The 12,926-nt window shown below is 38.1% G+C and overlaps 1 protein-coding gene across 2 annotated transcripts in view; it reads right to left on the bottom strand.

Moving 5' to 3' along the window:
- fibcd1b (fibrinogen C domain containing 1b) overlaps positions 1-7,968 on the bottom strand; it is an 85,935-nt gene extending 77,967 nt beyond the window's left edge. For both annotated transcript variants that reach the window (XM_016551560.1, XM_016551561.1), the window contains exon 1: positions 7,860-7,968. In XM_016551560.1, the coding sequence (XP_016407046.1) occupies positions 7,860-7,931 (72 nt within the window). In that variant the 5' untranslated portion in view covers positions 7,932-7,968. The remainder of the gene's footprint in view (positions 1-7,859) is intronic.
- Positions 7,969-12,926: the final 4,958 nt, after the last annotated feature.

Below are 12,926 nucleotides of genomic sequence, written 5' to 3'. Positions count from 1 at the left end.
TGATTTGATTGATTATTGTCCAGAAGTGTATTTGATTTCTTATAGCAAATTCAAAGTAAGAGAGAAGAAAATAATTCCTTGTAAAAAAAAAAAATAATTATAATAATAATAATACATACATACATACATACATAAAATAATTGTATTTGACATTTCTGTCACTTCTGAAATGATGGCTACGCCCCTGGTTTGACAAAATGTTAGCCCATACATAATACTTTTAAAGCTCTTTTTTTAAATCTTGGCTTACATAAATTTCTACATATGCCATGTCATGCCATAGCATCATTAAACTAGCATCTAACAATGGACAAAAGTGTTTTTTTCTCTAACCTATGGTTCTCTAACCATAAAGGCTGCTGTGTAATTTGCCCCCTGACTAAGCATTTAAAGAATTTAGGGGAAGCATTTAAATAATCCTGTGAATGCACTTATAGAATGCAGAATCGAATCGAATTTAATTGCGAATCGAATCGAATTGAATCGTTCTGAATTTGCAAAAATCTTTCTTGAATCGAATCGAAAACCTATGAATCGTAAATCTAATTGATTCGCTGTCTACCCAAAGATTAACAGCCCTAGTTATAATGCAGCGTTGTACAAACGCCTCTGGCTCAGCGCCAGCCAAAGCACGAACGCAGATTTGAATTTAGCAGCTGATCCTGTGCCGCACTGAACAATCTAATCACACCGGTGTGATTGTATCAAATATAAAAAATATTATTCGGCTATTTTTTGTGGAAGATGCATTTAAAATCCACTTGGCTCAGAAATCTGAGGGGGCATGAATGGGCATGACGGCTCTGATGACGAGATGATTGGAAAATGCCAATACATAGTCAGCGAACTACGGCTCTGTGTATTAAATGCTGGTCCATCTGAACGCACGTGATGGAGATTTACTACTAATCACAGAACCGGCTTTACTGACGAGATGCGCATGACAATCACATGAGATTTATCATGCAGCCCTAATTTTCATACTGTGATAGGTAACTCTTGAGCACAGCACAAAGCTTCATCTGTGATTCTGAAAGAAGAATGGCACAGATTTTAACTCTGGGTTATGCAACTGTGATCCATAGCAGAAAACACTGAATTGTGAAGCTAAAATGTGATAACGAGCTGTTTAGCAACAATCAACCAATCATTAAATATTCATGCATTAAGTGCAGTCAGAGAAACTGTCATGTGCGTCACCATTTAGTTTTAGCATCTACAAGAAAAATGTAAATGTCAAATGGTGACAGAGAACAAGTTATCCAGAGACTATATTATTTGTTTTTTATATTTCAGGTGGCTTAAATCATGCAAAGCTGACTTCTGTGGTGACAAATTCATAGAAACATTTATTAAAACTGGCTGTGTGCTGTTTTCAGTGTTACTAAACTAATAAATACACATATAAAAAGGTTTACCAATATACAGTGTGACATCCTTACTACCCAGGATTCGGAGAAAACAAGTTACCATTAACAAGATGACACAAGATTATGTTTGGTTAAAATTTCAAGAAAAGCCTAATAGATTGTATTTTGATAGTATTTTAGCCATTTATAAGTGTGAAAAGTGTGTATATGTTATTTATCAGAAATGCAAAAGTGACTCACAGTAAAATTATTAGGAAAGACCACCGGAATCAACCTGTTGTTAAATGACAATGCTGATAGCTTATGGCTTTGGTTACCAGCTCTGAACTTTAACCACTATACCACATCAGCACAACCGAACACAGTTAATGCTAATGCTATTTTTTTTTTCACTATTGCACAAATTAAATAGCCAAAATTTGCTTTTTACTGTTTTCAAAGAAAAAAGCAATTACAAAACAACAATTTAAAAATATTTAACACTGAACATTTTTTTACATTCTTTTCAGACATTATACCAACAAAGCACAATTTAACTTAAAATCCATAAGTTAGTAAAATAATATTTTTTGCCCATCAGACCCCCTTCTTGAAGCTGTTGTAATTATTATTATCATTATTATTGTCTTGCTTTTTATTTTATTTTACAGAACAACAGTAAAATTACAGTACTAACATTTATGAATGTTGATGGAGTTCTTGATTTTTCTCAACTTTTATTTTGGCAGAAACGCACAGGAAGACGTCAATGCTTCTTTTTGTTGACAACAGCAGATTTATAAATGAGTCTAATCACGAATAGGTTGCACGTATCGCATTGTCACATGCCTTGTAAAAATTCATAAAAATGTGACTGAGTAACTGACGAGTAACACTGTTTCAGAGCAGATTTTCCTTGCGCTTTGGACTTTGAACCCTGATAAACAAGCAGATAGCGTCGCGAGTTTGTGCAGCGCTGTCAGAATACATGCAATCCGTGTGTGTACTAGACATAACGTTATGCAGTTTATTTACTAATTGTTTAATGCCACCGAAATAACTTTTTTTGCCATTTTCGGCCGAATAATTTTGGTTGCCGAACATTCAGTGCATCCCTACTTCCTCTCACTCTTTCTAAGCAGATTAGCACTTTTGTTGCTCATGAATGATTCAGACACTGTGCTGTATTAATTAGTTTCCTATCATTACTGTTCAGAAGAACCAATCAAAGTGTACTCTGGGTGAGTGTGTATGTGTGTTTTTATGTGTTTCGTTGAAACAGTCTATGAAGGCAAAAAACATCAGTGGAGCATTGATGAGGATTCTCCATGCATTAGCAAGAACAGCCCTCTTTGATGAGTTTAATATATAACCAGTGGAAAAACCAACCTGACCTCATGACAAAAACGTACCTGGGGGGACTTTTTTGCAAGACACAAAATACGTAGCGCCATGTACATTACGTGACTTATTCGGTGCTAAAAGAGTGTTCAGGGTTTTTTGTTGTTGTTGTTTTTTTTCCGGAACAGATAAACGTACATATGGTACGTTTTATACAACCCAGGCCCATTCAAAATACGTGCCTCTAAATACATTTCTGCAACACCGTTATTACGTACCTTACTGCACGTTTCGCGGCAGTTTCAAAGGGAAATGTCCAGTGAGTGGCGCTAAAACACGGGTTCAATACGTGACTCTGGCACGTTTTTTTACGTTGATATAGGCACGTATTGCTGTGTTTTTATTACGTTGCTTCAGGTACGTATTGCGGCGGTTTATAATTCAAATATCCGGGGAGTGTTGCTAAAAGTTAATGATCTATCATGTTGGAAATATCCCCTACACCAAACCCAACCTTAAACCTGTGTTAACAAATGCAAAACTGATATAAAAATGCATTTGTTGATGCAACCGTGCCATTTGAACTTTCTTATATGCAACTGTTTTGTCGAAGTATAGTTTCACAGGTTTCGTACCAGAGCTCTTCACCACTCAAGTGCAACTCCATACTGCGTGAGCTACCGAACAAACCTACTGAAAATGAAAACCCACACATATGAAGCTGGATATGTGATGCTAACGTTCAAAAGTCAGTTTTGAAATCTCGCAGCATGTTAAAATTGTTTTGAATGTATAACATAATATTCCTCAAGTAATTGTGCGAAAAATAGGCTTTTTTAATCGAAACTGTGGACCTGTAAATCATACTTTGTGTGAAAAGGAATAAAAGTTGTTGGAGTTTTACTGCCTACTGTGTTTATTTCAACTGGAAACTGCAGCGATTCATATGTATAGGTAAGTTTTTTCAGTTTTGCAGAAATGTATTTAGAGGCACGTATTTCGATTGAGCCTATGTTGGTTTTATATGGTGTTGGTTTTGTACGTGTCACCGCAGTTCTGACTTGAAATGTCTGTTGAGTGGTGCTATGTCTGTAATGCTCCATGACGTTTTAAAATAATGTACCATCTGCACTACACCTAAACCTACCGGATAGTATGAACAAAAGCGAATGTGACATAAAAACACAACCATGCCATTTTAGCTTGTTTTTTATCTCTCATCTTTGAGCGGGATTCGTACCCAAGGATTCTGCATCCTAAGTCCAATTCCGTGCCAGCTCAGCTACCGAGAAAGCTTTTTACGCATGGAAAGCGAAACATATGGAACTGGTTAAGCGACGCAAATTCCAAAACTGTGTATGAAAACGATTAAAAGTGCTTGCTGTTTTACTGCCTCTAGTATTCACTTCTGTTGGAAACTGCAGTGATATCTACTTATTGGTACGCATTTTGCGTCTTGCAAAAAAGTTCCCCAAGGTACGTTTTCGTCATGAGACTGGGTTGTGAAAAACAGAAGCAAATGTATCAAAGTACATATTTCAAATCTTAGATGAAAACTGTAGGCCTACAAGTAAGGACCGTCTTAAAACAGAAAAATTGTATGTGTACATGCCGAAAAGCAAAGACTTTTACACTGTACAGTGCCCTCTAAAAGTTTGGAAATGTATCAGCATATTTTTTTATTACACAATGAAGAAAGGCAGTTAAACATGCCACTTTTGCAGCTGTGATGCCTGATTACAGTATTCAATTTGGCCCAAGTTTCTTTTTTGATTATTATTGAGGAAACACGCCTGTACTGACTGATTGCCAATTAAATTTGGACACAACAGTCCCATCAGAACAGTTTGAAGATGCTTTAAGTATAGCTCTAGTATTTTTCTATGTTCTAATGTTTGCACGGTTTGTGTTGTACCAAGTCAAAGCAAAGTCATCACAAAATGATGAAGAATTTATGCTGACATTCTTCAAAACCCCACTTATCCTGAGATGTTTCCAAACTTTGAAGGACACTGTACATGTTGAGGCAAAAATTAAGAACATACAGATATTTTTAACTTGATCTACAATAGAAAAGGTAGTCCTGAATGCAGTGAGTCATTTTGAAATCCACACAATTAGTGCAAACCCCTTCCCCCAAAACAGCAAAAAACAAAACAAAAAAACAAGCCACTTAGTAGTTTCTCATCTGCGTAACAAGTGCACTTCAACACGCTTCACCCATAACAGCGATTTATGACTCAGCCTAAATTTATGAAAATTTCACTACAGATGTTTATGATTACTATAAGCACGGCGTAGAGCACCATTTTATAATTTTTTAAGTGAGAGAACAATGGCTAATGGCTTGAGGCTATTGTCAGATGTGGCGCTGAATGCATAGCAGGAAGTGGATGGGAAGGAGAAGAGAATACAGGTACTAACGCAGCACTCACTGAGTTCCATCAGGGTGCAAAGGCACAATACTCTGCACAACATGGCCAAGGCAAATCTCTATTCTTTACTGAAGTGATCTTGGGTGATGTGTGCGTAGCTCACGATCCCCTGTGTATATATATATACAGTATGCGCGAGCACGCAACATCATGGGGAAGGATAGATGAGAAAGTGAGAAGGGGTTCAAGGGAAAGGCAGGACAGGAAATATAAAAGAAAGAAAATGATCATGCCACCCTAGGCCTCTATTGACGAAAATGTCAGTGTTTGACCTGATGGAGAGAAAAGAAGTAAGAGACTGTCTGATAGGGTGAGGCAGGGTAAGAGACAAATAGTGAAAGAGAGGGAGAAAGAAAGCAGAGGAGTAACAATGGCCAAGAGGAGAATAAGAAAATGAGAAAGGCAAAGGAAGAAAAAAACACACATACAGAGAAAATATTCCGCAACACACCACACATACACAGATAAAAGATGTTAAGCAAATTCAAGAGATGTTACTGTTTCATTTCAAGCATTAACATGGAATTTGTTTCAAAAGCAACCCATGCTGTAGAATGCAAATTGAATGTAAAACAAAACACAATCAAATGTATGTGTGTGTGTGTTTGCCATACAGCATATCCTAAAGCTAACAGGAATCCCCAGAACTCCCTTCCGGTCCAACCTGACTTCCTTCTCAACTTTTCTCTTGATGTCTCCGTCTCCTCCCTTCTTCCCATACAGGGAGAAAGCATTAGTCATTCATAGCTCAATCCGTGAATGGGTGGTGTGAGTCGTCACTGCTCTTCATTTTTTATCTGTATTTTTAGCTTACTATTGTAAACTGCCCTCTTCATTACAGTTGTACCGTACATCCTATAATGTTTGTAAATCTGTGCATGCTGTTTAGGGTGACCACATTGTTCATTTGAGGTTTATTATTGGTCTGTCTAGTCTGCATGGCGCAGTTGTATTGCACATTTGCTGATCATTAGTTAAGGGGTTTTCAAACCGTTCCTGGAGCCTCCCCAGCACTGCTCATTTTAAATAAGAGAGACATCCAAAATGTGCAGTGCAGGAATGGTTTAAAAACTCTTGCTATAGTTCATTTCAGGATCATTATTTTTAGTAAGGTGTTTCAGTTAGGAGATCCACAACAGACACCAAGCAATCTATCGGTCTAACAGTCTCATTAGGAATAGGATTATCCTGGGATGTAGCCAATTAAATATTTCAATTCACACTTTCTCCTAAATGGGGAGACCAGGGTAAATTGTCACTTGGCCATATAATGTAGTACCTATAAGCCCATAAGATTATTATAATTTTTTTTTTTTCATTAGCAGTAGTTTTCTTGTGGTTATGTTGGTTTTAATGTTAGGCCTAGTTCATAAATTAGATAGACCAGGAGGATTCTTTCCTCCAAATACAGACTCATCAGGTTCTGTCCATGGTTCTGAATGTGACACATGGCGTGTGGTTGTTGCTGTCCATGGTCCTGACATTGGTCCTGATATAAATATACAGGCATGTGTATATACTGTAAGTGTGTGTTTCATTAGACTGTTTAGAGATTTTTACTTTTATTTTCTTTTCTTTCAAAATTTCTACACTGGAAAAAAAATCAAGTTCGCCAATTTAGGGCAGCGTGAATGTGCAATGGAAACATGTAGGATTTCCAGAGGAACAGTCAATAGTTTAAAATGCATGTATGAAGCCCAGTTGTCAGCAAAAATGGACTCAATAAATTCCACTCGACCACTGCAGTTGTGTGTGTGCTGAGAAAATCCTGGGAACTTCTTTATTGATTAAAAACTATATTTGCCTAATTCAAATGTCAAAAGCTTAAAAATAGATCCTCATTTTGTTGCCACTAAAACTGATGTAAATTTGTATTCTGTTACTTCTGCACAACATCTAAGCCTAACCAACCTACAGGATAAAAAACAACTGCCATGAACCAGAATGGCATGAACTGACCTAGAGCCATTTCCTGATATATGCTGCTAATGAAGGCACCATTACATAGTAGCAAACTAAAAATGCTACTTGAATCCAAAGACCTCAGAAAAGATCAGATCAGAAACCTTCAGTCAATGTAGAAAAACATCACTTGGTTATTGTTTTTTCCTCTCTACTCTATTTAATCCAAATACAGAGACACAGAATAACCTTCAACCCTCTTGGTCTAATCTTCAAAATAACAGATATACACAAAGTATGAATAAACATGGAGATGAATGGAGACAGAGATGATGAAAAAAAAAAGTTGAATACTTACAACGCTATCTACTCTCTCTACCCCTACAGTCTGTGTAGCTGATTGTGTAATGGTGTGGGTGTGTACTCAAGCCTTGAGTATTTATCCAGCTATGTGTTGGTTTTGACATTGCTTTTGATGTTTTGTTTTTCACTGTATTTGAATGTGTGTGGCCGTTTTAAGGGTTCTTTACTCATGTCATTGACAAATATATAGACAAAACTGAAGCCAGATTATACCTCACTACTGTCCATTAAAACATGCATTCACCATAAACCAGTTTTACACACTTTTACCGAACACATACATGCGTTTGCGTCATTCTCTCTATCCTTGAATGTTTATGCGGAGTGACAGGAACAAGCCGCACTCAACTCATTGTGCTATTCGCTGCTCTCTCTGTACCCCACAAACACACACATGAGTAGCTATTGTGTTTCATCCTAAAACTACATTCAGGATATTTTACGAAGTGTACGCGAGTGGGGGACGCACCTGATTCTTGCCCCGCTGTCCGTCTTCGAGTTCCGTTGAGCTGTTCATGATTCCCCATCGATCATTGAGCATTCTCCGGAGAAGAACCAACCTTAAACCGCCTGTCAGTTACAGGCGGTGGTGGGGGGAACAAGACACCTTGTCGTTCAGTCGTTTTCTTGACCAGTTATTCCATGGAAATAGACAGATAACCTTTGGGGGGAAAGAAGAAAAGGACAGTGAGGGTGCACTAGATTGAGAAGACACTCCGGGACCACACTAATTCTGGTCTAAAAGGGGCGGCAAAGACTCTCGCACCACACACATCGTAATATCATACGTACTTGATAAGGAAAATAATAATAAATAAATACAACGCCTCAAATTTCCATGAGAAGTTATTCAAAGTATTTTTCTTTCCTCCTGGAGCGTTGAATAAAGTCCTCAGATATTCCACACTAAGTATCGGGAAAAAAACGACTGAAAAAACGGCGCGAATCAAGTCGACGCGCGCGTGTATATCCAAGCCAACGCCACTCAAAACACACACAAAAAAATATTCTGATGTTTCTGTCAAAAACGAATAGCAGGCGTTCAGTCCCGAAGAGTCGTTTAAAAATGATGCAACTTTGTATTCCTGAGCCGTTAGCGGGATATGGACAGAGTGTGGCGGTAAAGATGTTCCTTCAAGCGCGGCGCGTGCGGGTGGTTCGAACTGGAACTAGTTGGCTGTGATTTGAAGAAGGAATTCAATCCGTTTCCCAGGGTGTCCTAGTTTACCGGACGGAGGGCGACGGATGTCTAGTTTTGATACCTACTCGTGAGCCAAGCTTCTCGCTCTCCCCGAGCGGCACTGAAGTCCGGTAAGCGCGCTCCCGGTGCGCGCTCAATTTCGCTCCCAGACACCGTGGGCACTGATACGGCTTTTCCACACCCCTCGTCTAGTTTAAGAAACTCCCACTTCGCTCTGAGAAGCTCAACATGCAATATAAGGATCAGTCACGAAAGATTAGGTGAGCGATGGAAGACTAATTGAATTCGAGGACTCAATACAATAACTGAAGTTGTTTTTTAACGAGTAGTTCATTTAATTGTATAAGCCTCATCAAAATTATATTTGAAGCGCGTAGTTTAAGCCAACCGAAACCGTTACAATCGGCGCACAGATGTTTTTGTCACGTTATCCATTAGATATTCTACCCTTGCCAGTTACCGGTGATTACATCTGACAGCGCAGAGATTAATCAGGCGAACATCTCAGTGTCAGTTAGTTTAGCAACAATTACATTTTCCCCACAATTACTGAAAACGCACAGGAGCAATCCACGTGATAAAAGGGTCAGTTGCACCCAATGCAATAACAAGAGGATTAGGCGCAAGTGCCCATATGGAAACATATTGTGGTCAGGGCCTTTACTAGAGGGGAGACAGGTCATGAACCAGGAGGGACCAGGGATTTCATCTGAGGCCCCACATAACCTAATACGTCCCTGAATGTGGTGCCTCCATCCCCAAAATAATTTTATGGGACATCAACAACATAAGGTTTTATAAGAGAACAACCTTTATTATCACAACAACATACAGTATTAGCATTTAAACTATTTACAACTTTATTGAAGGCCAGTAATCAACACAATATAACAAAAATTCAGGGGTGAGCGCTAAATCTGTACCTGAATATCTATTGGTTGATGGTCTTGGATAGATGCTGCCTGGATCACCATTGGTAATACATTTTATGAGACTATTTTAAGTTCTGTTCACACCAAGGATGATAACTATAACTATAAAGTTTAATTATCGTTCTAATTCTATGAGAATGGTGAGGTCCACACCAACTATAATGATAATGACAGAGGACCTATATCATTGGAATCACTTTCAGAACAATTCTTTACAGCTGAACGATAAAAAAAATTGACAGCCAATCAGAAACTGCTTTACAGAGCATAAGCTGACTGCAGCATGCACTTTGCATATTTAGCTAAATAAAATAATAATAATAATAATAATTAAACATTGCAGGTATTAGTGTACCATTTTGGGAAAGTTACTCAAAATCCACTACAGACACACTTTCATTGCCATCAAAGACTCATGTATTATGAGTTCATTAAAATCTATACTGAACAGTTTTTAATACAATTTCACTTTTACTTATCTCATAGAGATGTACACATAGCAAGTTGCATATCAGTATGGAGAGAGTGTGCAAACTTTGATGTAACCGGAGAGAAGAGGTGTGGCGTCTAAACCCTCTAAAGGGCCTCAGGAAACAGCTAGCCCATGCTGAGACTACTTGATAGTGGACAGAGAGGAGCTTTTGGATGCAGGTGTAGGTGTGTGTGTGTGTGTGTGTAGTTGGAGCGTCCAGTAAGACCTGCATCTCAGCCAGAAGCCTTAGGCTAGTAATGCTGGAAAGACTTAAACTGAAAAGGGGGCGGGTACACCTTCCTATGATAAATGTGGACACCAGCTGTATTTACATCTTATTCTTTGCATGTTTGTCTGAGTTTTCTTGGGTCTGTATACAGTATGTTCTGCTTTTAACATAAAAAATTATGCTCTATCTTTGTATGTGTGCTTGCAGAAGTGTGTGTTTTCACGGATGGTGAAGCATGAGGACAGAAGCAGAGATCTGTGAAGAGGCAGTGGTCTGCATGTTCTCCCTCAAATGCCAGAGTCAAACTCTGTAAAACATTTGGGGGAGAAAAAGAGGGACAACTGATTTTGAAATCCAAAAAAAGAAAAGAAAAAGAAAGAAAGGGAAGCATGTGACCAATAAGAGTGTCTACATTTTTTGTTTGTTTGTTTGTTTAGAAATCTAGTTTAAAACACATGTGCCAAGTTCTTAAAAAATGCAATCTTTGTATTCATGTTGGTTTCATATGGTTTTGAAACTTTCATACCATTTTCTAGTAAATTATTATTTCCAACCAATCAGCACAAGAGGAGGCTGGTATATATAGCCGTCTCTCACCTCTGTCCCGTGACAGCTTCTCAGCATCCCTCCACCAACCAATTACCTTACTCTTCTCTGGTTCCTATCCCAGTGATTGCATGTACGTGTGAATTCGTGAAATACACATTTTGTTTATAAATATCAATAATTATTTCATAAACATAATTCATAAATAGTATTTGATGTTTTATAATGTGCTAAACATTTCAGAGAATCTACTCTGCTACTTTCAACTACTCATGCTTTGTCAAAGTTTTCCAAATATTTACAAACAGTGAAGCAGTTTTGTTTAAATTAAGCCAAACTATGTTCTTCTTTTCTACTTTTTTATTTTTAATGAGGCAGTTAAAAGGCTTATGCCACCCCAAAAATATCTACATTAATTTTAATTCAGAAAGTAAAACCATGCCATCAAAGAAGAGCTGTAAATATCTGTCACTTCCAAAGAAAAGTGAGCATCATGTCACTGACCCATAAATGTCTGCAGAAACTTAAGAATAAAAAGAAGTCAGTGAAACAGTACTTGACTCACTGTGGTAATTAAACAATATCACAAGGTGTTTCTCAAATAGGTGGAAGTAACCCTGGCATCCTGGCTAAATTTGCCCATCGGCTGCTATCAGTAATGGCCTACTACATATACACTGACTGGCAACACCACATCTCCTTTCCTTGATAGCTGGTGTGATGGGCCTTCTGATGCATTCAGGTGGATGATACAATGCTGGCAAAGCAGATTCTCCTATACTCTCTCTGTAAAGTGTGAGGGAAAAAAAATAGCAATTTAGAAAGAGACAGTTAACTAAAGCTTCAAATGATGGTATGTGTTTTGTACTATCAGACACAAAATAAGTCATGCACACAAACAAAGAGATAAATGTAAAGAAACTGAAAATGTAATTAATCCAGACTGTGCCACACTCGCCTTCAAACAGTGTGGTCCAAAAATCAATAAAAGGTCCAGGTGGACAAAGTAAGCAGTCCTATTAATATATAATGATAGTGTGAGGGAGAAACTGAGAGAGAAAGAGGCAAAAAGGGGTGAGGAGAAGGGAGGATGAGCTTTGTATTGTAAACCTTGATGACAACAATATATTGTGGAACTGAGGAGAGTGGAGCAGAGAAAGACGAGCAGTCATTTTCCCCCACTGTTTCCCAAGATTGGTTGGGAATGAAGCTATATCTGCAGCAGTAAGAGAGAAGCAGCAAAGTGAAGAGTGAATGAAGGAATCCTTTTATTGATTCGCTCTCACATCACATGCTCTCCCCTTCTCTGCAATTCAGCATCTCTCTCTCATCACACACACACACACAGGCAGGAGAGCTTGGCATATAAAAGGTGACATTCACTGATGGATTAATTAGTAGCAATAGCGAATCACATGCGATCAGTGATGCTGATGATGCAGTGATGATAATGTACATTCTAACGATGATGATGATGTGAAAATAGTTGAACCGTTATTAATCCCACTGATTATTCTTACAAATAACAGAATAGACCAATAGGTCCATTGAACATCAAATAGTAGACTAAGGTTTTGATTTTCAAAGCCCTACATTTCTGTCTCTCCTAATAAACAAGTGATGAATAAAAAGGGGGATATACCATACAGGTATGGGAAATAATTAATTAATGAACTATTAAATGAATTAATGAACAGTTCTTTTCACATCCATGCTGTTTTATTTAACTTTCTATTCATTAAAGGGGTCATATGACGTTGCTAAAAAAGAATATTATTTTGTGTATTTGGTGTAATGAAATGTGTTTATGTGGTTTAAGGTTCAAAAAACACATTATTTTCCACATACTGTACATTATTGTTTCTCCTCTATGCCCTGCCTTTCTGAAACGCGTCGATTTTTACAAAGCTCATCGTTCTGAAAAGCGAGGTGTGCTCTGATTGGCCAGCTATCCAGTGCGTTGTGATTGGACGAATTCCTCAAGCGTGTGACGGAAATGTTACGCCATTACCATACTGTGATGCCGTGTCCCGGCCGGAGCGATGATTCAAAAACATGAAAACCCATTATAAACGAGGCATTCGTTGCATCCAGTGGGGACATAATTACAGATTATAATGACTTATACTGTCTTTTTACGCGTTGCGTTGCATCGC

Source organism: Sinocyclocheilus rhinocerous, unplaced genomic scaffold, assembly GCF_001515625.1.
Source record: "Sinocyclocheilus rhinocerous isolate Xijiao unplaced genomic scaffold, SAMN03320098_v1.1 scaffold6186, whole genome shotgun sequence".
In the NCBI taxonomy this organism is placed as follows: Eukaryota; Metazoa; Chordata; class Actinopteri; order Cypriniformes; family Cyprinidae; genus Sinocyclocheilus; species Sinocyclocheilus rhinocerous.
Note: the sequence above shows the minus strand (reverse complement) of the source record. Positions and strands in the feature narration are given on the sequence as shown.